At 39.8% G+C, this 27,947-nt stretch overlaps 1 protein-coding gene across 1 annotated transcript; it reads right to left on the reverse strand.

The window, feature by feature from the left end:
* Positions 1 to 2,699: 2,699 nt before the first annotated feature.
* Positions 2,700 to 19,270, reverse strand: LOC148126735 (vomeronasal type-2 receptor 26-like). Its single transcript, XM_087923124.1, has 6 exons — positions 18,894 to 19,270; positions 15,926 to 16,217; positions 9,660 to 10,469; positions 7,516 to 7,743; positions 5,500 to 5,626; positions 2,700 to 4,205 (listed from the first exon to the last, which is right to left on the reverse strand). The coding sequence occupies exons 1-6, from the start codon at positions 19,118 to 19,120 to the stop codon at positions 3,307 to 3,309; spliced, it is 2,583 nt and encodes an 860-aa protein (XP_087779250.1). The 5' UTR covers positions 19,121 to 19,270; the 3' UTR covers positions 2,700 to 3,306.
* Positions 19,271 to 27,947: the final 8,677 nt, after the last annotated feature.

The following is a 27,947-nucleotide window of genomic DNA, read 5'->3' on the forward strand; positions in this document are numbered from 1 at the left end:
GCTGCTGCCTGGGTCAATCCATCTGCCCTCGGGTGTGAAGTGCTGCCTCCTATGAAAACAATCGGATGTCTGGTGTCTGTTATTGGTATTCACCCTTGCGAGGTCCCTCTAAACTTCTTCCCTGCGGGAATTCCATAGGCAGCGAAAGAACGCAGACGGAACAACGGATGTTCTGTCTCGCTTTTCCTCTTTCCCAAAAAGATGAAAGAGTACAAACTAACACAAACACAGGCAGGCAAGCTGGCTCGGACTTCACAGAGTTAATTCTTTGGAACTGATAATATTCTTGGCATTCCAACACATCCTGCCTGCCAAGTCTGAACTGATAGTAAATAAAATTTTACTCACAGAAAATCACAAGGCAATCCACAAAGAAAATCTCAAGTAAGGTTAAACTTGTCCCGTACGAAGTTTCAGGAGAAAACACATCCACTTTTATCCCTGGTGGAGTGTGGCTCAATGACTCAGCTCACTCTCTCCCACACCCCCTACATTGCTGCTCATGTTTCTCACTACGACGCTGCTTAGGATCGAGCCAACACTCTTCCTCTTTACTCCCTGTCAGGGGCTGCTCCGATATGCCTTCCTCCTGATTAATCTCAGGCTGTTCCTCTCGGTTGTCTGATGGAACCTGAGGCATTATCAGGGAGGAAGGTCCTGGGGAGGAAGGCATTGCCAGAGAGGAAGGTCCTGGGGAGGAAGGCATTCCCAGTTCCTCCTCCTCATCTTCCAGGTCCTCTTCCTCTGACAGCATAGGCTCAGGAATTAGGGCCACAACATATCCATATATGTCAATGCACTATGTTGCCCAAGAGCAGGATCTGTAGTGGATTAAAAGGAAAAGCACTACTTCAAAAGTGGAGCAAATAAGCCAACCTGCTTTAAACAAAGGGAATGAACAAGAAAAAAATATGGGTCCATGTGGACACACCCTTTAAAAACAAGTTGTTGGCTGTCGTCATGCACCTGAAAGGATCCTTGGTTCATTTGTCCTATATCTTCTTGTGAAATTTAGATCCAGCAGTCTTAAGAAACAGCCTGTGAGATTTTATAGAGAGAACCTGGGATAGCTATGCTGGCAACATTAGCACAATGCCAATAGGGCAGCCCTGTGAAGCTGAGTTCCATACTCCACAACCTCAGGACCTGAATGAAAGGAAAGTGATTCCAGATGTTTTCTTCAGATCCAAGAGAATGTCAGCTATGGGGTGGCCATAGTCATCTTATGTGCACACACACACACACACACACACACACACCCATTTGAATGTAAGCATTTAGAAAGGAACTATGGGAAGAATGGAACATTTTTGACAGTGTTGTCACAAAATATAACAACTATCACATTTTAGTCCTCTTATCCAATTCCTATACAAGGCCTTCTGATCTATACAATTTGGAATAATTGGTACAATGGATAGACAGCAAAATATGAAAGTTATAGGTTAAAAAGAGAAAAAGATATATTTTCTAAAGTGCCTGTAGGCCAGACAAGGAATAATGGATGGAAATGACCAAGGAGAGAAGCAACCTAGAACTAAGGAGAAATTTCCTAACAGTTAGAACATTTAATTGATGGAGCAACTTGCCTCCAGAAGTTGTGAATGCTCCAACACTGGAAGTTTTTTAAAGGATGTTGGATAACCATTTGTCTGAAGTGGTGTAGGGTTTCCTGCCTAGGCAGAGGGTTTCACTAGAAGACCTCCAAGGTCCCTTCCAACTCTGTTATTCTATTCTAACTCTGTGACACGCCATATTTGCTCTGGGAAGCGAAGAAAACATGTTTTTCAAAGGTGCTGGTGGCTGCTCGTTTATTATTTCTGAAGGGAGAGATTTTAGCTAGCTTTTCACCACAGAGAAGGAGTCTGATGTAGCGGAGGAAAGTAGCTTTTCAGGAAACCTGACCGCGTAGATTTGAAGGGCTTGGATAAGAACAGATAAATATTTCTTTTATTATATTTATGAACTTTTTAGAACATCCAGTAGCTGAAGCTCTCTGGGCAGTTAACAATTAAAACCCAATTTTAAAAGTTAAGTAAAAGCACGTATTAGGAAAATCAGTTTGGTGTAGTGGTGATCAGGCGGACTCCTTGCTGGTCCCTTCATTTGACCTAAACTGATTTAAGTTTATTTGATGTGGCTTTTTTTCTTTTTGCATTGTTATTGTTATAGATTGGAAAGAAGGGGAGGGCACACCAGAGCATTCCAATAACACACTTTATTCAGGGGAATAAAGGGGGCTGTCGCGTCTGCTTCTAACCAGGCAGACCTACCAGCGAACAGCAGCTGGCTCGACCTCGCAGCCGGCTTTTATAACTGGCTGTCGAAGGGAGCCAGCCAATGGGGGCTGCTGACGCCCCCGCGGAAGGAACGGACCTGATGGGGAACTTGTGTCAGTCCCGGGGACATAACAGTTATATATTGTGTTTTTATTATGTAAGGGACACATTATGTATAGTGGTGACAGAAACATACAATTGTTGTTAGTTGTGAAGCCATGTCCGACCCTATGGACAATGTCCCTCTAGGCCTTCCTTTCCTCTACCATCTTCCGGAGTCCATTTAAGCTCATTCCGACTGCTTCAGCGACTCCATCCAGCCACCTCATTCTCTGCTGTCCCCTTCCTTTTCTTTTCCCCTCAATCTTTCCCAGCATTAGGCCCTTCTCCAGTGAGTCCTTCCTTCTCATCAGGTGGCCAAAGTATTTGAAAACATAAAACAGAAAGCTCAAAAAGAAAGAGAAAATCTTGTGAAATAGTGCAGTTTAAAAGCTGAAAGAGATTCCGGAATAAACCCATGAAGATTATCCTCAGAATGGTAGTATTTTTAGGAGCTACCCATAATGGAATTGTCAAAATAGCAGACAAAACTAAAATTGTTTGATCACATAGCATTTATTTTACAAAAGCAGCTTTGTTTCAAATCATATATACATATTACAATGGATATAAAGCTCGATTTGACTCTGCATTGCTAGCTTTTGGTGAATATGCTTCAGAAGAGACAATAGTACTACTAATAATATGATAATAGCCATAAAAAAGTAAAACTATCCTAAACAGATAGAAAATACCTCCCAATAAAGTAGAGATTGTGCCTCTAATATTAAAGAATTTTCTAGAACAGCATTTGCCAGTCTTGCCAAAAGTATAGACTTCCAAAAATCCCCATCTGACATCATCATTGTTACAATCTGCAGAAATTGAAGTCCACATAACTTTAAAGTCTGACACAAATATTTTAGAGATAGGAGAGGATGTATGTAAACTTATGATGTGGAGAGGAAAAAATGCATAAATGAATGGTTTATGTTTTCACTATTAGCTGTTCCTTCACATTCAGATCTGGTCTGATTAAAATAATGTAGCATTTGGGCATGAAGATGCAGCCCAGCAGGCCAGCGCTGGAGGCCAAGATGGAGAAGATCTGTACAGCCACCATGTATTTCCCTTTGGTGCTCAGGTAGGTGGGGACAAAGGACACCCAGACACTGCAGAAGACCAGCATGCTGAAGGTGATCAGTTTAGCCTCGTTGAAGGTCCCAGGGAGGTTCCTGGCCAGGAAAGCCACCATGAAACAGATGGTGGCCAGGAGGCCCATGTAACCAAGAGCAACATAAAACATGGCAAGGGAGCCTTGGTTGCACTGCAGGATAATCTCTCCTGACTGGGAGTGCATATCAGAATCAGGAAAGGGAGGAGAGACCACCAGCCAGGTGCTGCAGATGACTGCCTGAATACTGGAAGAACAAAGGATGATGGAGTTAGTCAAACTCCTTCCCAGCCATTTTCTCACTCTGTTTCCTGGCTTTGTAGCCAGGAAGGCCAGCAGCACCATGATTGTTTTGGCCAAGACAGAAGAAACAGCAACTGAGAAAATGATGCTGAAGGCTGTTTGTTGGAAAAGGCAGGTGACTCTCCTTGGGCATCCAATGAAAAGGAAGGTTGTTAAGAAAGAAAGCAGGAGTGAGATGAGAAGAATGAAGGAAAGGTTCCGATTATTGGCTTTGACAATGGGAGTGTCTGTGTATATAATGAAGATTGTTAACACTAAGGCAGTAATTAAAGACAAGAAGACTGCAAGTGAAACCACAATGATTCCCAAATCTTCTTGATAGGAGAGAAAGGTTATTTCTTTAGGGAGACATTGATCTTGCTCCTTATTTGGATACTGATCTTCTGGACATTTGGTGCAATAATCTGCATCTAAAGAGAGGGACATTTTTACTCTTTTCTGTTTTATTTTTTTTTCCTACCAGTAATAAGATAACTTTATAGGGTAACTGCCTAAGTAGAATAAAAGGAATAATCAAATTATTATACAGTTTGGAATAATTGGTACCAATCGATAGACAGCAAAATATGAAAGATATAGGTTAAAAAGAGAAAAAAATATTTTGATCAATGAGAATTTGTTGAAATGGACGGACATTTGGAAAGTGTAACTACTGCTAAGATTTTGTACTGTCAAGAAAATGCTGGTGAAACGTGTCAACATACTTTTCTTTTATAGATATATTTGTATATACAGTATTTTAATATGTTTAATATTTATATTGACTGTTTCCTAGTATGATTTGATTGCTTATTGTACCCTATGACTATCATTAAGTGTTGCACCTTATGATTCTTGACTTGATGGATGTATCTTTTCTTTTATGTATACTGAGAGTATTTACACCAAGACAAATTCCTTGTGTGTCCAATCACACTTGGCCAATAAAGAATTCTATTCTATTCTATTCTATTCTATTCTATTCTGTTCTGTTCTGTTCTGTTCTGTTCTGTTCTATTCTATTCTATTCTTAAGCATGTTAATTTTTTATATATTTTTTTAAAAAAAAAGAATAACCAAAGTTAGGTATGATCCAGGGGTGGGCTTCAAAAATTTCAGCAACCAGTTCTCTGCCCAGTTTCTGGGTGGGTATGGACATGGTAGGCATGGCCTAATTGGCCTCCTGCGCCATGGGGGGGAGAGGTATTTTTGTCCTCCCCAGGCTCCGGAGGCTTTCCTCGAGCCTCCAAGAAAGCAAAATCATCCTCCCCCAGGGTCCGAAGGCACTCCGGAGGTCAGAAACAGGCCCGTTCCCAGCCTTCTGGAACTTCTGGGAGGCCCATTTTTGACCCTCCCTGACACTCAGAGCCTGGGCCCTGTACCGACCTGGCATCGAAAGTAGGCTGCGTGGGGACTCCTGGGAGGTGCAGGGCCAGCCAGAGTTGGGATTTACCTGTTTGCCAAACCAGTAATTAAAAATGATAAAATTAGATAGTGGTTCGTCCGAACCAGGGAGAACCGGTAGCAGCCCATCGCTGGTATGAACCGAGGTTAATGAGGGATTGTCCTTTTCCCAGTTGCTTATCACCTGTTTCATGAACAGAACAACCAAAAGTGCAACATAATGGCAAAATATTTACAGAAACTATTCATTTATTGTCATATTTCCTCAGTGTCCATCTCCCTCAGAGGGAGACTTTTGCTGCTGATTGTTTTTCCACCCACCTTCCTGACTGGAGAAGGTGCCTTCTGAACAGGAAATACAGTCGTAACAGCAAATGGGCTTCCCTTCCTGACCCACTTTGAAAAATCCAGATTGACAACTTTCCACACACCTGGAAGGAGGCAGACTCTAAGTAGAAGGAGAAAAATAATTGGGGGGCACATAACGGAATACAACTGAAGGATGACTTGTTGAATAAAGGAATAGTAAAGCTGAATCAGCAAGGCCTCTGAGTTTAAAGTTAGGCCAAATATGTTTAACTTTAAAACAGCAAATTTGGGAACATTCCTATGACTAATCTCAGAGCAGTTATTGCAATGTATCAGTTGAACAACTTGCCTCCAGAAGTTGTGAATGCTCCAACACTGGAAGTTTTTTAAAAGATGTTGGATAACCATTTGTCTGAAGTGGTGTAGGGTTTCCTGCCTAGGCAGGGGGTTGGACTAGAAGACCTCCAAGATCCCTTCCAACTCTGCTATTCTATTATCTTCTGTTCTGTTCTATTCCTTATCAGGTTATTGTATAATGGATGTATTCAGTTTATTAAACTGAGAAGTGAATCATAACAGTTTAAAATACCTCCCCAAAAACAATTCTTCCTACAAAACTGTGTGTCAACCCTGAAGCTGACCTGGGTGAAGTCATTTTGGAGATTTAGAGTTGCCACAATGGAGCGAGGGATAGGGAGGGGTGGAAGGAGAGATAGCTGGGCTTGTGTAGTCAAAATAAAATACTTTCTCAAGACTTTTTTTGGGAACCAAGGACATTATCACACCTAGCCGAGGGAAGAAGGAGTTATGTCCCCAGACCAGCAGACACTGCAGTGATTGGCAGAGGTAGTATTCAGCATGTTCTGACCAGTTCTGGAGAACCGGTAGTGGAAATTTTGAGTAGTTCAGAGAACTGGCAAATACCATCTCTGACTGGCCAGGCCCCCATCCATTCGCTGTCTTTCAAGTCCCAGCTGATCGACTGGGTCTTCTTTTCTTGTGCTGCACAGGAGAACAGAGCTGGAAAGCAGGTTAATGGGGTTGAGAGGGAATGGAGATATTACAATATCCTTCCCCTTCCACACCACCAAGACATGCCCACAGAACCGGTAGTAAAAAAACAATTGAATCCTACCACTGGTGATTGGGCCATGTGACTGATTGTTTGGAATTCACAGAAAAACTTTTACTTTTATTTAGGTGAAAATCAAGGGGCTCTTCAGAGTTGGTTTTCACCAGAAATCTGCCAATTGATATTTCCAATAAAGCTATTCTTTAAGGAATCTACCTGCATCAAAGATCTTGCTTGCAATGGTTCTGTTATTGGAACCCTGACATCCTGTCTTTTCTATTCGTTTTAGGTTTTATTTTGTAGGAATCTGGGGACTGCTAGCTCCCCAGTCTACTGTGTAAAGCTGGCAATTTGGAGTTATAATGTTTTTTTTAAAATAGTTTTTCATGCAGGAATCTATGCCCCAGTACTTATACTAGTAGCATATGTTACATACAAACTTTAGGGAGAGATTCTCTCCAATCTCAGTGAGGTTCCCACAGATCAGGGGTGAAATGCAAATATTTTTAGTACTGTTTCAGTGGGTGTGGCTAGGTGGGCGTGGCTTCTTTTTTTTGTAGCACCCACCCACTCACTCCCCCGCAATCCCTTTTTTTTAACCTCCTAGGCCTCAGAGTGGGGGAAGGGAGTACAGCACACACACATTGTGCACTCCTCTTTGCCTCCTGGGCCTCAGGGAAGCCTCCTGGGCAAACCAGTAAGACAGCAAGGGGGATCCTGTTACAGCTGATCATCAGAACAGCTGATCGTTGGGAGGAAAACAGAAAGAAATACCAGCTTGGCCGAATCGGTAGCTGTTTTTTTACTACCAGTTCACCCAAACCATGTCAAACTGGTAGAATACCACCACTGCCACATTTACTGGTAAATGAGGTGCACAGAGAATATGTTGTACTTATTAGTACTGCTGATTAAAAAGAAAAAGAAATATGGTGAATGAATTAGTTTTTCCCCACCTTGTTAAAGCACTGGGGCCATACAGTGGTATCTAGGTCAAGGACAAATTTGGATTCCTGGGATTTCTCTCTTGCAAAACTTCCAAATTTCACTCGAAGAAGAGATCTGTTTGGAAATTCTGCGTAGTTCACAATGTCAAATTCAGCTGCCAGCTCTCCATTCTTGTCCAGATACACCCCATCCATGGTATTGTTGTAAAACTGGGTATTCTGCAGGAAATGATGAATCTGGCATGGTAAGGATGACATCATCAATAAGAAAAACTTCAGCCTTTTATAGAAGAATCATTTGATTTCAATTACAACCTTCTCAAGCTTGTGTTTTTGGATTCACTAGATCAGGGGTGTCAAACTCGCATCCTGGGAGCCAGATGCGTCACACACTGGTCATGCCAACATCTGGTTTAGCAAAGGGGGAGAAGTTGTGATATGTCAACTGATGATGCCTTGATGATGCAAATTTGACACCCCTCTGCTAGATGAAGTAAGACCCTCAAATCATTTTTTTTTCATTTCTTCTTTTATTGAAGCAACCTTCAATTTCTGGTCATTTTATGGACATATCAATGGAACTTTCTCGGCAAGAACATTGGAATCACTTGCTCTTGTTTTGACCAGATATGCTTTGCACCTCCCCAGTCCAGTCTGCAACCCTGGGGTGTTTTCTAGCCCAGACAAGTTCTACCAAATAAAGTCACCTTCTCAGCCCTGATTTTATGTCTGAGTTCCTGTGAACCATCTTCATTTTTGGAAAGAATTTGATATGATAAATATTATTTATCATAAAGCAATACATTTATTTCAACAGCCTGCCTCTTATTCAAGGTTGTGAAAGTCTGCCAAGAACACAAGATTAATTGCAGAGAAATATCCAAAACCAAAAATCCCCCAAAACAAACCAGAATAGACAGGACTTCCACAAGAACTTGGAGCTGAAATAACTTCTTTGCTTCTTGCAAAGAACCCAACCCCCGAGGGCTGGCTTTTATCCCTTATGGGAGGGACCATCACCTTGCATTCTTACTCCCAAGTTGCCCGTGCTGCTGCAGCTGCTCTTTCCTTCAAGCAGCCCTGTGTGCACATGCACTGGGCACAGGCTCCTTGGGGTCATCTGTATCACTGCTACTAGACTCCACAAGATCCAAATGCAGCACCCCACTCTCCGATAGTCCTGGCCACATCCCAGCATCACATGCAGGTCCCTCATCTGAGTCCTCACTCTCAGAGTCCTCGGCCATCTACATCTGCTGCCAGCAAACCACAACAGCATGTCTCGAGTTGGCACAGATGGTGATTGGGGCATGTGATGTGGTGATGGGTGCAGGGGGTTGGATTTGTAGTTTTTACTTATTGCAAGGAAGCCCGGAACTTTCAGTTTCAGGATTCCACAGATGTGCCAGTTTACTATCTAATTAAAACTTTTGAGAAGATGTCTGTCTCGGAGTTATTTGTTGCAGTGGAGGTTTTCTGGAATGCTGACATTCAGCTCATTTGCGTGGCAGAGTGGATTGCCGCACCTCAGCTGAGCTAAAAAACAGCTCACCAGCATTGACACAGGTCGGTATTTTACCCTGTGTGTGTGCATGAAGCATAGAACCAGTAGGAAACAATTTGGAAACCCACCACTGATCCCCTACTCAGATTCTTCCCCATTACAACTATTATTTTGGATCTCTACAAAACTAGCCCAACAGTCAAGAAGCAACAATTCCCAAATCAAAGATGTTAGTGATAGCTAGAAGGAACCATTAGGAATACTTTTCTGTCCATTGTTGGAAAAGATGGCCTTTAAGATTTTTATTAAAATATGTGGTGTCAATAAAGAGAGAAAAGGTTTCCCTTAAGGAACTCATTTGCAGAACATTAACTCTTCTGAATCGAGAAGCAATAGACTCTCTTCACGGAGACTATTTTATTCCAAAAATCAACCTTTTCCAAGCCATATCAGTTTCAATTGCAACCAATTTAATATGCAAAGCTGGTCTTTGGAATAAATACCTCTTGAGAAAACTCTGGTGTCCACCCACAAATATGCCATACCGTATTTACTTTGCAATTATCAATTGATAGTAATAAATAGTATTATTGGTAGTATTCATGATTCTTGATTTTAGCTGAGATCTCTCTTATGGAGCAAGAAATACCTGCCAAGCTTGCAGCCTTTTCCACTTCAAGGCATTTCCACCTATTAGCCTCTCCCTGGATGGGGAGAAAGAAGCAGCATCTAAGGCCTTTGCCACAACCCAGATGGTGTTGTAAATATGATGACTGTGAGAAACGATGCTTTCAATCTCCTGCGACAGAGTGTCCAGTTCTTCTCTCTCTTTGCATCTAACCCACTGTTTAGCAGGGAAGAGTTGCTTTTCAAATGAACATGTAAAAGCTTTCATGGCAAACTGACTCATTGAAGAGTAGGGAACTTCAGCTGTGTTGTATTTTATCCAGTTCTTCGATGGGATGGAGAAAGAGAAAATACCATCAATGTATCGGAAAGTTTTGTGTTTCAAATTTAAAGAGAGGTCCCACATAGCTGTTACCACCCAGATTTTTTTTATTTTAGGTTTTATTAAGAATTGAAATGCATACTCAAGGATTTCCATCCCATAGAAATACATACTCTGCAAAGTAGATTCTGCATAGTAAATAAATACATTGACTTGTTTCCATTTGTAGTACAAAGCAGGGTTCAAGTTAAATGGCTTTGTTTGCACCATTGGGATCCACTGCACAAAAACAACACAAATACTATTTTTGGCCAGTAAAGGTGTTAGAACCTTCAAGAACTTTTCTCCATTGTCAGTTTCTGGAGTAACAAGAACCACTGAAGTCCATCTAAAATACTTGATCATTTTAATGATCCCTGCATATTGGGTTCCTTCTTTTGGGAGCATCCGGTAGAAAAAGGGAAATTGGGTTTTATCATTCATATCTTCGGAAACAAAAGCATATGAGATCTGGAGAAAAATGAAGAAAGTGATAATACCAAGCAAAATCAACTTTTTTGACTTTAAATTTTAAGTAAATTTAGAGCTATAGTGGCACAGTGGTTAGAGTGCAGTACTGTAAGTTTACTTCTGCTGACTGCCAGCTTACTGTAGTTTGGCAGTTCAAATCTCATTAGGCTCAAGAGTGACTTAGCCTTCCATCCTTCTGAGGTCAGTAAAATAAAGAACTGGATTGTTGGGGGCAATATGCTGACTCTGTAAAATGCTTAGAGAGGGCTGTAAAGCCCTGTGATGTGGTATCTATGTCTAAGTGCTATTGCTATTGCTAAATTGTAAGTTGGGAGATAATCATGACAGGAAACAAGACCAGTTCTATTTCTTCAAAGGAAGTCCATGAGAACCCATTATCCTTTCCTCCAGTTTTTTCTAACTATGAGTTAAATCAAACTGTTTAATATATGTGTCTATTCCGATGCAGAGTATAGAATTTCCTAACATTCTCCTACACTTCCAAAAGTGACAAAGCTTTTCAGAATTTCATTTCATTTCCTCAGTTGTCTTTCACAACACCAAGAAACACATTTCAGAATGGGAGCCTGCTTACCTTTCACAGTCAATCAAGAACAGCTAATGACTTTGCCATCATATGGACCATTGATGTCTGTGAAACCAACTTAAGCTAATTATGGACCCTATCCATCCATTCCTATGGCAAATGGATCCCAAGTATTTAATCTTAGCCAACTTTGGTCAACTCAGAACAGGTTCTGTTCCCAGCATGGTGTCTGCCGGGACTCATTGTTTAAGTGGGATCTTGTCTCTACCCCTCAGTGTGACAATGGTTGTCAGATTCGGAAACCATATTCCACACTGCCACATAGCCTGAGAAATTGGGAGAGGGTGGTTTCAATAGAATAGTTCTAAGTAGACAAAATAGGAAGAGGAAAAGGATCCTACATTGAGACAGATTGTGATTGGCCCATGTGATGTGATGATGGGAGAAAAGGGGATGGATTGTAGTTTGGGACATTGTGGGCAGTCTAGGAAACTTTAGTTTTGAGATAATGTCAGCATTCCAGCAAACCTCCATTCCAATCAATAACTCTGAGACAAGCAAAATCTCAAAAGTACCTTTATTAGAATAGCACCTGGCACATCTGTGAAATCTCAAAACTAAAGTTTCCTGGACTTCCCACAATGTCCAAAACTACAATCCATCCCCTTATCTCCCATCATCACATCACATGGGCCAATCACGAACTCTCTCAGTGTAAGATCCTTTTTCTCTGTTGTGCCACACCTAATAACCTTGAACTAAGAAAAGAATTTTATTTTGTCTACTTAGAACTACTGCATCAAATTAACCCCTGGTTGTGTTTTATTTATTATCTCTTTTAGGAGGCAAACTTTTCAAGGGGGGGGTGCCTGTCAGCTTTGGAAGCCATATTCCACGTTGCCACATAGCCTGAGAAGTTGGGAAGGGGATGATTTCAATTGAGTAGTTCTAAGTAGACAAAATAAAATTCTTTTCTTAGTTTAAGGTTATTAAGTGGTGCTCTTTGACAAAATATCCATCACACTGTGTCCAAATGCCCATCAAGAGCTTACACTGACCCAATGTGATTTTTTTCAACATAGACCACCTTGTCCTTGGATTTATGAGAAGTCATATTGGCACATCTGGGAAAACCTGAATCCAGGAGTTCCAGGTTTTTCCTTCCCCAACAGAAATTCAAAGATCCATCTCCTACACCCATCAGTCCACCACGTGGTCAATGAAATATCATTTCAATTGGAGCAATTCCTCCAGACGCTCCTCTGGAGGGTTACTTGTCCTTGACTTTTTAGAAAAAATGTTGTTGAATCTATTCTTCTACTCACTAAGAAATCCCCCCTCCCCAATTCCCAGGCACTGTGAATGTGGCAGCCTTGAAGCTTCCAAGTAAAATATGGCTTCCAAGGCTGACAGAAGCATCCTTACATCTGCACTGCTAAACTTGTTTCCTAAGGAGAAAGTCCAGAGTATCACAGTAAAATATTTATAATTGACTAGAGAAAAATGGTAGTATTTTTCTCTGGGTTGAAGGTTGACAGATTGGTGCTTCTAATATGTTCCCTTGGAGCCCTGATTTTACCTTTCAAAATTCATTGGCATAATAAATGAAAAATAACTTTCTGTCAGAAAACAGGAAAACTCTAAAACATCTTTTATGATACCCCTTTATAATTTTTTTGTCCGCAGTCCAGTTTGAATATTTATTACCCATCTATCCACAGTAGAGACCTTCAAATTTCTAGCTTCTATCATATCACAAGACCTAAAATGGACACCTAACATCAAAAACATCATCAAAAAGCACAGCAAAGAATGTACTTTCTGCACCAACTCAGAAAGGTTAGACTGCCCAAGGAGCTGCTGATCCAGATCTATAGAGGAATGATTGAATCTGTCATCTGCACCTCTATAACTATCTGGTTTGGCTCTGCAACCCAACAAGACAGAAACAGACTTCAGACAGTAATTAAGACTGCAAAAAAAAAAATTATTACCAACCTGCCTTCCATTGAGGACCTGTATATTGCACAAGTCAAAAAGAGGACTGTGGGAGGAAGAAGGCAGAGCCTCCTCACTGACAGACCATAGATTGCGACTCTCTGCAGCTATGGTCCGTGCTCTTTCATTGGAGAGCCCTGATCATTACAATTAGGGGCTGAAGCTGCCTTGGAGGGGTGGCAGAGTAAGGGGAAGCTGCAAACCAGGTTGAGGGAAGCTGCATCTCCCCCCCGGACTTGATCTTTTTTCCCCTGAAGACGACTGCAGCGGTGGTTTAAAATGGCCACCCCAAAGAGGAGGACTCAGCTGGATTAAGATTTGTGCAGGAGGGAAGAAAGAGGTGGATAACATCTGAACCGGGGCAACTGGGCAATACAACTAAACAAAAGTACCCCGGGATTAAGGTAATATGGAATTTTTAAGAAAAGAAAAGTGAGCAGCGAAATTACAAAGGGACAGGGAAAAAAAAGAAAATATTTTTGACAGCTAAGCAGGGCTTCGAACCAGGAAAGGAAGAAGCTGGAACTAAAGATTTAACTAAATTGGACTAAAATATTTTGGGAATAAACAGGCATAAAATAAAGCTGGACTTGTCAAAAAATAAGAAGAAGAAAGTTTACAAATTGGAGACTGTACTGTGCTGGAACATTGAGGTTCGAAAAACCCTAAATAAAAAAATAGGGGAGAAAGGTGAAGACTTTGTATAATGGAGAGTGACAAAAAGGGAAAGCATCCTGTTTCTGAATGAACTTGTGTGGATATAACATTAAAGAAATATTGAAACAAAGTAAGAATCTTAGAAAGTGAAAGCAGAACCAGAATGAAGGAAAAAGCAAGGAAAGACTGACTGTGGGATTGATTGATGTTTTTGGTATAGACCCTGGGCTGGAATAATTGAGAACCGTAGAAAATTGAAAGAAGAAAGAAGGAAAGTAAGTGTTTTTGTGTGTGTGTGGACTTTAATGTTCATAAAATATAAGAGTATGTAATGATGATATCTCTTCAGGAATTAAAAATGGAACTTAAAAATATGAGAGAATTATTACAGGAAAGAGGAGAATTACTTTGCTCTGTGCTAGAAGAAATGGAAATGGTGACTGAAGAACAAAAAGAAAGAGCTTCAGAGGAGGAGGAATCGATTCAAGGAGAAGGCATTTTAAATAGACAATTAACACCAAGAACACTACAAAGAAATGGGGAAAGAAGGAAGGTTAAAAAGTTGAAATTTAAGAAGGCAATCAAAAGGGGGAATACCTGTGATGTTGGGAAAGGCAGACACCCAGCAGAAAAGGGGAAAGAAAGATATTAAGAAAGAGAGGAATATAAACTGGAATGAGAAAAGATATGAGGAAAAGAGGGGGAGGAGAAGCAGTAAGAAACAGGTTCATGAAATAAAGAAATACGGAAAGAGTAAAATGTTGAAAAGAAATTGTTTTTTCAGAGATAATGGTTGATGAATTAAAAAGGGGATTCTGCAGGGTGACAAGGGGTAATAAGAATATTTCTGCAATTAAAAATATTTAGAAAATAGGGTAATATAGATACTGATAACTCTTATTAAAAATCAAGGGGGGGAAACATGCTGCGGAATCCAAATGAACAGATATAATGATTATTATTATAACTTCTTAAAAATAATGGTTTATTGGGAATCAAGATGAGGGAATAAAGGTATATTTTAATCATTGAGGTGTCAAACTCAAAGCAGTAAAAGGGGGGAAATCTATACTTATGTTTTGTTTTGTTTTAGTGTTAAAATTTGTATTAATCTAGAATTTATAAAAAGAATGTGTAATGGAAAGGGAATATGACAGGCTAAAGAACCAACTAAATAAGTTAACAGACTATTAAAAGCAAGGAGAGACATTGGAAACTATATTATTATTATTATTATTATTATTGTTGTTGTTGTTGTTGTTGTTGTTGTTGTCATTATTGTCATTATTATCATTATTATCATCATTATTATTAAAACACATATTGTTTATCTTTATTTTTAAAATAATATTAAAGGATTATATTTGAAATAATTGAAATGAAACAAAAAGATGTTTCAACTGAGATTAATGAAAGAGGCTAGAATTATTGCGTTTGTTTCCCTCCTTACTGAAAATTTGGAATGGAAAAGATAATAATAGAATTAAGTATGCATATATGAATGTATAATTGCTGTCATATTTGTATATAAAGATGATGACTCGGAAATATGTTGTCCACTAAAAAGAGATTTTTGTTTTTAATGTGAAAAACTGAATAAAATTTGTTTTTTAAAAAAGAGGGCTATGAAAATATTTACGGATCCTCACATCCTGAACATAAACTGTTTCAACTCCTACTCTCAAAATAATGCTGTAGACCACTGCACACCAGAAAAACTAGACACAAGAACAGTTTTTCCCAATCACCATCACTCTGCTAAACAAACAATTCCCTCAACACTATCGAACTATTTACAAAGTCTGCACTACTGTTACTATTAATCTTCTCATCACTTCTTATCACCTATCCCCTCCCACTTGTGACTGTATGACTGTAACCTTGTTGTGTGTATCCTAACAATTTATATTGCCTGTTTCCTAGTATGATTTGATTGCTTATTGTATCCTATGACTATTAATAAGTGTTGTACCTTATGATTCTCGACTCTTGACAAATGTATCTTTTCTTTTATGTACACTGAGAGGATTTGCACCAAGACAAATTCCTTGTGTGTCGAATCACACTTGGCCAATAAAGAATTCTATTCTATTCTATTCTATTCTATTCTATTCTATTCTATTCTATTCTATTCTATTCTATTCTATTCTACTCTACTCTACTCTACTCTACTCTACTCTATATCTGCTTAAATGCTTGGGAACATCCTAGGTCAAAATCAATTAAGATCTTATCACAAAACTACAAATCTTACCTGTGGGATTTTGTAGATGCTCAGCATGGTTGCAATATGGTAGGAGAGGTCAAAATCGGTGCCTTCAAGTACGGACAGCAGATTTTTCTGCCTTCCACATTTGTAGTTTGGAACACTTGCTTCCCCAGCAGAAATCAGATCCAGCAACGCTTCAGCATTCACTTTTGCATTGAAGTGATTGTCATGGACAGTGTAACCCAGAGTGATGTTGGGTAGGATCAAAGGGTTCTGGTTGATCTCATGGATGGCAATCAAGAAAGAGAGGAGATGCCAGTTTTCCTGTCTTCGTCTCCTGCATAAATTATATATCACATCACTGTCCAAATTCAATATCAATCTCATTCACATCTTGCTTCTTTGACTTAAATAGAGATACCTAAAGATCTTCACTCAGGAAGGTCAATAGGGCATGACAATCATGCATGAAACTGGCGGGGATAACATTAGTTATCCCAATGGCTACAATGTGACAGACAACATCTGAAAAAGGAATCGCTGAGAAGATTAATTGAATTATTTAGAATTTAGAATACAGTAGTGGCAAAAATTGCAAACATTCAATCTTGGTTTCACATTAAAACAGCTGCAGAACTAAAAGGCTTGGTTCACTCCATGGGAAGATGTTGTAAGGCCATAATTTATGCTAAAGGTTACCCAACTAAGTATTAACTGATATGGTGATGATTTTTGTATATCTCATTTTTTGATGTGTTTCACTTTTCTCCTTTATAACTGTTATTCTAATAGCAAATCCTTCAAGAAAGTCATTGCATTACATTCTTGATTAAATTATCTTTCCATTGATATATAATTTGATGGTACTAATCCCCCCCAAAATGGTGTTATTAGCCAACAAACCTCAAAAAAATTTCCCAAAAGGTTTCAACAATTTTGGCCACTGCTGTAGAGCTGGAAGGGACATTGGTGGTTTTTCTAGCTCAACCTCCTTTCAAGCAGGAGACTTATATCATTTCAGGCAAGTGGCTGTCCAGTCTCTTCTTAAAAACCTCCATTACTGAAGCATCCAACCCTTCTAAAAGCAAGCTTTTCCACTGGCTAATTGTTCTCACTGTTAGGAAATTTCTCCTTAATTCCAGGTTGCTTCTCTCTTTGATTAGTTTTTATCCATTGCTTCTTGTCCTGCCCTCTGATACTTTGGAAAATAAGTTGACCCGCTCTGCCTTGTGGCAGCCCCTCCAATACTGCAATCATGTCACCCTTAGTTCTAATTTTCTCCAGACCAGCCAAATCCAAATCCTGCAACCGTTCTTCACATGTTTTCGTTTTTGATCATTTTAGTTGCTTTTCTCCACAGATTTTCCAAAGTTTCAACGTCTTTTTTGTAATGTGGTGACCATAGCTGGATGCAGTATTCCAGGTATGGTCTTACTAAAGTTCTATAAAGCAGTACTAAGATTTCACATGATTTTGATTCTATGCCTCTGTTTATACAATCAAAAGACTTACACTGATCTCTTCTATTTAATTTTGCCATAGTCAAACTCCAAATTAAAAACCAAGCAATGGAAGAAATATTCTATATCTACTACTAATTGTGGTCAGTCCCAGCTGCAACTAACTTTTGAAGAAATATGGAATAACTTGGGAAAAATATGGAATAATTTTGGAAGAAATATGGAATAAGTTTGGAAGAAATATGGAATAAGTTTGGAAGAAATATGGAATATTTATCATAGATATAGATTGCTAATTTAGATGCATTTAGATCAGTGGTGGGATTCAAAAAATTTTACTACCAGTTCTGTGGGCATGGCTTGGTGGGTGTGGCAGGTGAAGGATACTGTAAAATCTCCAGTCAGAGATGGTATTTGCTGGTTTTCCGAACTACTCAAAATTTCTGCTACCAGTTCTCCAGAAACTGCTGAATGTGACCTCTGATTCAGATGTATTTCGATGTAAAATAGATGTCTAATTTGCGTCCAGTGGAAAATATGTCCCTTATTTGGAGCAAGCTCAGCTGCAAAAAGTCTGAAGCAGCAAATTGGCCTCAACAGGAAATTAGTGAGAGGATTATCAGTGAGATATCCGGGCATGGGTACCCCTGATTAGGACAGTAAACTTGGGTTTTTGCTTTGCACTTGAAGGTTATGGCTCAATGTTCTTTATGCAGATTTTAAAGAAATCTAATCAACCACAGGATTTGAAAGAAAAAGCAGTAGAATTAGAATAAAGGAGTTGGAAGGGACCTTGGAGGTCTTCTATCCCAACCCTCTGCTTAAGCAGGAAACCCTACACCACTTCTGACAAATGGTTATCCAATCTCTTCTTTAAAACTTTGCATGTTGGAGCATTTACAACTTCTGGAGGTGAGGAAATTTCTCCTTAGTTCTAGGTTGCTTCTCTCCTTGGTTAGTTTCCATCCCTTGCTTCTTGACTAGTCCTGCCCTCAGGTGCTTTGGAGAATAGCTATTCTCTGCACTCTTTCTAGAGTCTCGGCATCTTTTTTTTTACATTGTGGTGACCAACACTCTTGGCAATCCTTAATTTTGCTAAATCTCCAAACCTTTGTAATTTCCAATAGCAAATTACATTACGGGAGTAAGTAAAATCAGTAGCAAATGGATTGGCAGCCAAGTGACACTTGCTACCTTAGAAGAGTGAGGAAAATTCTCAGGGACAACTCACAAAATGGTCAGCACTTCTTCACTCTCCTACCATTGGGTAGGAGATATAGAAGCACCAACAGACTGAAGAACAGTTTCTATCCATGGGCTGTCAGACTCCTGAATGGAAAATAACTTCATGTCAACATAGTATGATAGACTTGCAGGGCTGGTGCATTGTGCAATAAGGTCACATAGTGTAATAAGATTGGGACTGAGTTAGGGACTTCTTTCCACACCGTGAGTTGTGTTGGTAGGGGGGGTTCACAAAGGGAGGCTCAGCCAATCTCATTGTACGCATGTTGTACTCTGACAATAAAGGTAATAATAACATAATGACTCACCAGAGAAAAAATTTGCTGGAAGGCATCACACTGAAATTGTAAATTGATCGTATAGCTTTCCTTGACGAAATCACTCCACCAATGACATAATGGCCTGGCCTGAAATGATTTTCCCAGCTTTCTCCATGTTCATTTAAAATCAAGGGGCATTTTCTTTGTGGCATCTCCCAGGATACCTGGGCAAGCAGTAGCAGAAAAAGGAGAACCCTTATGTGCATTTCTGGCATAGCATCAGCCTTTTTTTTTAAAGGATCAGATGGAGCTCAATTCTGAGGCTTTGATGATGTCCCTGATTGCAAGAAAACCCAGAGAAAACTTTATATCTGAAGGAGATCTGAGATACTAAACGCTCTTCATGTATCCTTGTCTTCAGATTCAACTCTTGGTGGTCCAGGAGGCATATATGATGATATGCCTTCACACCTGGGGCAAGGCATCATCCAATGTTCTGATGTTCTTAATTTCAAAGGCAATCATGGGGAAAATCCCTGGAGATTCATTATGAAGGCAAAGCAAATCAACATTATTTTGAAATGTTCAGCTCTGGAACTGGAAATGCCCTTAAAATAACAAAGTTGTGTTAGGGGAACCTCTTTTTTAAAATTTCTCACCTACTTCAACAGAGTTTGAGAGTGTTATCTTCTACATCCTGCAGCTCAAAAAGGATGCCAGTGTATCAATAAAGGAGAATATTTGTCATTCAGAATTGAAGTTATCCTTGATGCTCTCTGAGCTTGGGCATTTTCTTGTAGATGTTTCACTAACCCAACCTAGGTAGCATCATCAGTGCTAGTGCTGGAGAGGATGACTAGCACTGATGATATTACCTAGTTTGGGTATTGAAATGTCTGCAAGAAAACAGCCAAGCCCAGAGAACCTCTGATGACAGGGCACCGTATTACAATAGTTCTCTTCCTTCCTTATCCTTCCTTATCCGTCCAAGGATAATCCAATAACAAAATCCAATATCAAAAACAGTTCAGTAACAGACTTACATCAAATCCAAGAAAAACTATGATCAGTAACACTCAATAGGGAAAATGCAAGAACACACTCTCAGCAACAACAGAACAGGACAGAACAACCCAGGTTTCTGGCTCCATCTTATGGCCATTTGAGGAACCACACCCAATTACCATTTTAGCATTCCCTTAAAGAGACAGTATTAAAATGTCTCTCCTGGTTTATATATTTTCGAACCCAACTGTTAGGTGACTTACATTTCTAACACAAGGCCCCTCCTATACAGGGTGCCACAGGATCCAATCCTCTCTCCTAGCCTTTTCAACATCTACCCAAATCCATTGGATGAAATCATCTGCTAGTTTGCGATATGGTATTGTCACTATACCATACATACACTATACCATATGCTAAGACACTGAGCTTATCTATCAGAAAGGTCAGCTGGTCCACAGTTCGAATCCCAAATGCTATGTAACAGAGTGAGCTCCCTTTACTTGTCCCAGCTCCTGATAACCTAGAAGTTCAAAAGCACATAAAAAATGCAAGTAGAAAAATAGGGACCACTTTGGTGGGGAGATAACAGCACTCTGTGCACCTTTGGCATTTAGTCATGCCAGCCACATGATCACAGAGATGTCTTTGGACAGCGCTGGCTCTTCAGCTTTGAAAGAGAGATGAGCACTGCCCCCTAGAGTTGGGAATGACTAGCACATATGTGCAGGGGAACCTTTACCTTTTACCTTTACCTTATTGTCACTATACTGATGACATTTATTTGTTTGTTTGTTTTGTCAAACATCTACAAGATAACAGGTATAAGTATAAACATAAACATGAAGGAAGGAAGTAAATACAGATAAATGGGAACAGTAAGACAGGGACAGCAGGAATGCTGGTGCACTTATGTACTCCCTCTTTAAGGATCCCTTAGCAATGGGTGAGGTCCATGGTAGACAGTTTGGCATTGAAGCTGTGGCATTTTGAGGCTGTAACAATGGACTTAGATAGAGCATTCCAGGCCTTGACGACTCTGTTGCTGAAGTTGTATTTTCTGCAATCGAGTTTGAAGTGATTTACCATGGATTTGTATCCATTGTTTGCCTGTACAATGTTCAACCCCAGGCCATGCAAGTGAGGCTGTCAAAGCTCTTTTGCAGGCCTGGCAGTTGTTTAGGCTTGAAAGAAACAAACCCTGGCAACTCAGAGGCCCCTGCCCTACCAAAATCAAGTACCTGTGTGTTATGACTCCCCTTCGAAATTCAAACGAACAAAACAGAAAGCAGCCGTTTCACAATTAAATCAAACGGAAAGAAGTCTTACAAAATAACGGCTGGCAGAAACCACAGCATAAATCTTTACTCTGTCCGGCAAACCAGTCCTGGCAATAAATCTCCAGTCTCAGAGCTTCTTGCTGTAACGTCCTCACTCAAATAGTCACTTTGTTCCTGGCAAAATGTACCAGCCCAGCTGTGTCCTTTTATACTCATTGAGGCAACTTGCTAATTTACTGACTCGCTCTCCTCATTCACTCCAGCTGATTTTGCCTTCTCAACCATCTTCTATTTTTTGCATTTAACCACAAATTTTCCAAGTTCTCATCTCCACTAGAAGACTCTCTCAAAACTTCCCTGTCAGCCATTCCCGGCTGTTGATCAGATAAGGAACCAGAGGAGGTCAAAGGTCCTGACAATTCTAATACATCAGGTCTGTCGTCCTTTGTCACGTCCATCTCCTCATCCTGGTTACCAGTCCAATCACTAAGCCATGCCGGCTCATATTTTTCTGCCATGACCTCCTCACTTGAACTCATATCAGTCACAGGAGCTGAATCCAAGCCCGGAGCCACAACACCTGTGGTTGTTGGGACCATCTCGATTTGGATATTTTCCAGTCTGGATGGGGATGCAGTTCCCCAATCACAAGTAGTGTGCAACTCAGGGATCTTCTTGGACTCATAGTTCCAACTTGAAAACCAGGTGGCAGTTAGGTCCAACTGGACCTTGGCAAACCTCAATTTGTGCCCTTCCTTGAATCAAACTGCCCTCCAGTTCATCACAGACATGTCTTTTCACAGGTCAACCACCATAACCACCATACTGAGCCTCAGTGGCGTAGTGGTTAGAGGGCCGTACTGCAAGCTCCTTCTGCTGCAGCCAGCTACCTGCAATTTGGCAGATCGAATCTCACCAGGGTCAAGTTTGACTTAGCCTTCCATCCTTCCGAGGTGGGTAAACTGAGGACCTGGATTGTTGGGGGCAATATGAGGACTCTGTAAACCGCTTAGAGAGGGCTGTAAAGCACTAAAAACCCATATTTAAGTTTAAGTGCTATTGTTATAACACTGTATGAGATTGACCTTGAAGTCCATTTGGAAGGTTCTACTGGCCCAGAATGCAATGATGTGAGCAATGATGGACTTGCCTCGATATGTACATGTGACACCTCTGCTTGTGAGTTGCACTGGATGCCAGTATGCTTCTGGATGTGATTCAAGGTGCTAGTTTTTACCTATGAAGAAGTGGTGGGTTTCAAACATTTTTCCTACTGGTTGAGTGTAAGCTTTGTGCGTGCGCAGTGTTTGCAACTCACCTTCTGCTGCAAGCCCTGTGTGTAAAACAGCTGATGCGCAGCACTTGGCTGTGCCACACAAAGCAGCTGAAGTTGGAAAGCAGGAAATAAAAGTCAGTGTATAGAGCCAAGCCAGGCCAGGTGGGAGGGCCCAGCAGCTGATCGTTGGAGCACTGATCATTGGAGCAAACCGGTTTACTCTCAGATGCTCCTCAGAGCTAGCGGTTCGGCTGAATCAGGACGAACCAGTAGAATACCACCACTGCTATGAAGCCCTACATGGCACAGGGCCTGGTGATCTGAGTGATTTCACATCTCCTGCAGTTTTTGCATGGCTGGAACCATCCAGCAAATTGGGGACTTTCTAGTTCCCTCTGTTGTATGCTGTCATCTTTCAGAATCCAAGAAACGCATCTGTAAATGACGGCCTGTCCTCTTGGATGAGGTTACCCCTGAAAACTAAATGTTTCTCACCCTAGTTGCATTCCTGAAGGCCTTGGTGTTTTACATGTTAAACTGTTGTGTGGACTACCATTTTGTACTCATTTTGTAACCATTTGGTAATTTGAAGTGGGGTTGAATTTTCTTGGCTGAATGGCCTTGGACTAGTTTCATTTTGCCACGGTGTTTCCCCAGCATCTTCAGAGAAAGAGTCAGCTGCTGTCTGATGTACCTCTCAACAGCTCGTGGAAAACTGACTAGGGACTGACTAGGTTCCAGTGTTGAAGTGTAGTGATCAGCTTGCCAGGTTCAAACACCAGAACCAGATTCAAATACAAAGCCCAGGATACTCAATTTCATCACATTCTCCAGACTGAATTGATGAACAAACCATGTCAATTACATTAAGTACAGCAATACGGTTGTAGAATTCAGGTTACAATCAGCCACCAGATGGAAAAGAAGGACTAGAGTTATGATAGCAGTCTTCCAATATCGAAGCCACAAAGAATAACAGATAACAGATAAACAGAGCTGGAAGGGACCTTATAGGTCATGTAGTCCAACCCCACCCACCCCCAAATGGGAGACTTTACACCATTTCTGACAGATGGGAGTCCAACATCTTCTTGAAGGTCTCAAGTAATGGCACTCTCACAACTTCCGAGGGCAAGTGGTTCCATTGGTTGATTGTTCTCACTGTCAGAAAGTTTCTCCTTATTTTTAGGTTAAACCTCTCCTTGTTCAATTCCCATCCATTATTCCTTGCCTGACCTTCAGGTGCTTTAGAAAATAGCTTGACCCCTTCCTCTCTGTGGCAGCCCTAAAATATTGGAAAACTGCTATCATGTCTCCTCTGGTCCTTCTCTTCACTAGACTAGCCAAGCCCAGTTCCTGTAACCGTTCTTCATATGCCTTAGTCCCCTAATCATCCTGGTTGCTCTTCTCAACCTATTCTCCAAAGCACCTGAAGGCAGGACAAGAAGCAATGGATGGAAACTAATCAAGGAGAGATCCAACCTAAAACTAAGGAGAAATTTCCTGACAGAGCAATTTATCAGTGGGATGGCTTGCCTTCAACAGATGTGGGTACTCCAACACTCAAGGTTTTTAAGAAGAGATTGGACAGGCATTTTTCTGAAATGGTCTAGGGCAGGGGTCTTCAAATTTGACAGCTTTAAGACTTGTGGACTTCAAGTCCCAGCATTCCTCCTCCAGTCATGTTAGCTCGGGAATTCTGGAAGTTGAAGTCCACAAGTCTTAAACTTGCTAAGTTTGAAGACCCTGAGGTCTCCTGCTTGATTAGTAGACCTCCCTTCAACTCTGTCATTCTACCAATAAAAGATAGAGTTCCACACAAAACCACACGAAAAATTAAAACCTCAAATTCACCATCACAAAACACATCATTTTGGTCACATATCCATATATGTCAATGCACTATGTTGTCCAAGAGCAGGATCTGTAGTAGATTAAGAGGAAAAGCACCACTTCAAAAGTGGAGCAAATAAGCCAACCTGCTTTAAACAAAAGGAGTGAATAAGAAAAAAAAAAGATGGGTCCATGTAGACACACCCTTTGAAAACAAATTGTTGGCTGTCCTCATGCACCTGAAAGGATCCTTGGTTCATTTGTCCTATATCTCAGTCTTCTTGTGATATTTAGATCCAGTAGTCTTAAGAAAGAGCCTGGGAGATTTTACAGAGAGAACCTGGGATAGGTATGCTGGTAACATTAGCACAATGCCAATAGGGCAGCCCTGTGAAGCTGAGTTCCATACTCCACAGCTTCAGAACCTGAATGGAAGGAAAGTGATTCCAGATGTTTTCTTCAGATTCAAGAGAATGTCAGCTATGGGGTGGCCACAGTCATCTTATGTGCACACACACGCACACACCCATTTGAATGTAAGCATTTAGAAAGGAACTATGGGAAGAATGGAACATTTTTGAGAGTGTTGTCACAAAATATAACAACTATCAAATTTTAGTCCTCTTATCCTATTCCTATACAAGGCCTTCCGATCTATCAGGTCAAGGTGAACTCATAGCTAATGTTATGGTCAGTTCAGCGAATGGCCAAATCCCACCCCTGGTGCAGTTAAAAAGCTGAAACAGATTCTGTAATAAACCCATGAAAATTATCCTCAGAATGATGGTATTTTTAGGAGCTACCCAAAATAGAATTGTCAAAATAGCTGACAAAACTAAAAATTATTTGATCACATAGCATTTATTTTACAAAAGCAGCTTTGTTTGGAGTCATAGGATATATTACAATAGATATAAACCTAGATTTGACTCTGCATCACTAGCATTTGGTGAATATGTTTCAAAAGAGACAATAGTAATAGTAATACTAATAGTAATAATGATGATGATGATGATGATGATGATGATGATGATGATGATGATAATAATAATAATAATAATAATAATAATAATAATAATAATGACAGTATCCAGAAGAAAGTAAAAACACTATCCTAAACAGATAGAAAATGTTTCCCACTAAAGTAGAGATTGCGCCTCTAATATTAAAGAATTTTCTAGAACAGCATTTGCCAGCCTTGCGTATCAGAATCAGGAAATGGTGGAGAGATCACCAGCCAGGGGCTGCAAATGACTGCCTGAATACTGGAAGAACAAAGGATGATGGAGTTAGTCAAACTCCTTCCCAGCCATTTTCTCACTCACAATGATTCCCAAATCTTCTTGATAGGAGAGAAAGGTTATTTCTTTAGCGAGACATGGATCTTGCTCCTTATTTGAATGCTGATCTTCTGGACATTTGGTGCAATAATCTGCATCTGAAGAGAAGGACATTTTTAATGTTTTCTGTTTTATTTTTTGCCATACCAAACTGGAGCACTTAGAGTACTGTAATTTCAGATGCAGGGCCAGCCAAGATGTCTTCCCAACTCCTCTCTGCTCTGATATTTATGTCAAAGGCAGCTGTAGGAAAAGTCCCTGGAGATTCATTAAGAAGACAATGAAAAAAAAAATCAATAAATCAATAAAAATTTATGATAAAAAATTAAAAACTTATTAAATAAATAAATAAAATAAAAACTTATAAAAACATTAAAAAATAAAACAAAAACTTATAAAAAATAAAATTAAAACTTATTATAAAAAACAAAAACTTATACCATTAAAAAATCAATAAAATAAAAACTTATTTTTAAAAATAAAAACATTAAAAAATAAAAACTTATGAAAATAAATAAAATAAAAACTTATAAAATAAAATAAAAAAAAATGAAACAAAAACTTATATATATAAAAAGAAGACAATGCAAATTACCATACTGAACATTTTAACTTAAGAAAGAGTGCAGAAAAGATGATTAGGGGACTGGAGACTAAAACATATGAACAACAGTTACAGGAACTGGGCTTTGCTAGTCTAGTAAAGAGAAGGACCAGGGGAGACGTGATAGCAGTCTTCCAATATTTGAGGGGTTGCCACAGAGAGGAGGGGGTCCAGCTATTTTCTAAAGTGCCTGTAGGCCAGACAAGGAATAATGGATGGAAATGACCAAGGAGAGAAGCAACTTAGAACTAAGGCGAAATTTCCTAACAGTTAGAACATTTAATCGATGGAGAAACTTGCCTCCAGAAGTTGTGAATGCTCCAACACTGAAAGTTTAAAAAAAGATATTGGATAACCATTTGTCTGAAGTGGTGTAGGGTTTCCTGCCTAGGAACGGGGTTTGACTAGAAGACCTCCAAGGTCCCTTCCAACTCTGTTATTCTATTCTGTTGTAACTCTGTGACACCCCATATTTGCTCTGGGAAGCGAAGAAAACATGTTTTTCAAAGCTCCTGGCAGCTGCTTGTTTATTATTTCTGAAGGGAGAGATTTTAGCTAGCTTTTCACCACAGAGAAGGAGTCTGATGTAGTGGAGGAAAGTAGCTTTTCAGGAAACCTGACCACATAGATCTAAAGGGCTTGGATAAGAACAGATAAATATTTCTTTTATTATATTTATGAACTTTTTAGAACATCCAGTAGCTGAAGCTCTGTGGGCAGCTTACAATTAAAACACAATTTTAAAAGTTAAGTAAAAGCATGTATTAGGAAAATCGGTTTGGTATAGTGGTGATCAGGCTGACTCCTTGCTAGTCCCTTCATTTGACCTAAACTGATTTAAATTTATTTGATGTGGCTTTTTTTTCTCTTTGCATTGTTATATATTATGTTTTTATTATGTAAGGGACACCTTATGTATTGTGGTGACAGAAACATACAATTGTTGTTAGTTGTGAAGCCATGTCCGACCCTATGGACAATGTCCCTCTAGGCCTTCCTTTCCTCTACCATCCTCCGGAGTCCATTTAAGCTCATTCCGACTGCTTCAGTGACTCCATCCAGCCACCTCATTCTCTGCTGTCCCCTTCCTTTTCTTTTCCCCTCAATCTTTCCCAGCATTAGGCTCTTCTCCAGTGAGTCCTTCCTTCTCATCAGGTGGCCAAAGTATTTGAAAACATAAAACAGAAAGCTCAAAAAGAAAGAGAAAATCTTGTGAAATAGTGCAGTTTAAAAGCTGAAAGAGATTCCGGAATAAACCCATGAAAATTATCCTCAGAATGGTAGTATTTTAGGAGCTACCCATAATAGAATTGTCAAAATAGCTGAAAAAACTAAAATTGTTTGATCACATAGCATTTATTTTACAAAAGCAGCTTTGTTTCGAATCATATATACATATTATAATGGATATAAAGCTTGATTTGACTCTGCATTGCTAGCTTTTGGTGAATATGCTTCAGAAGAGACAATAGTACTACTAATAATATGACAATAGCCATAAAAAAGTAAAACTATCCTAAACAGATAGAAAATACCTCCCAATAAAGTAGAGATTGTGCCTCTAATATTAAAGAATTTTCTAGAACAGCATCTGCCAGTCTTTCCAAAAGTATAGACTTCCGAAAATCCCCATCTGACATCATCATTGTTACAATCTGCAGAAATTGAAGTCCACATAACTTTAAAGTCTGACGCAAATATGTTAGAGATAGGAGAGGATGTATGTAAACTTATGATGTGGAGAGGAAAAATGCATAAATGAAT

This window comes from Pseudonaja textilis, chromosome 2, assembly GCF_049901715.1.
Source record: "Pseudonaja textilis isolate UNSWEBS1 chromosome 2, rPseTex1.2, whole genome shotgun sequence".
NCBI classification, from domain to species: Eukaryota; Metazoa; Chordata; class Lepidosauria; order Squamata; family Elapidae; genus Pseudonaja; species Pseudonaja textilis.

Bases quoted from the DNA above. Each gene is read 5' to 3' on its own strand.
- LOC148126735 (XM_087923124.1), bottom strand. From the start codon at position 19,120: ATGCCAGAAATGCACATAAGGGTTCTCCTTTTTCTGCTACTGCTTGCC. The intron at 16,218-18,893 runs GTGAGTCATTAT...TAATTTATGCAG, and splicing joins TCCAGCAAATTTTTTCTCTG to GAGACGAAGACAGGAAAACT. The intron at 10,470-15,925 runs GTAAGATTTGTA...ATTTTTCTCCAG, and splicing joins GCATCTACAAAATCCCACAG to ATCTCATATGCTTTTGTTTC.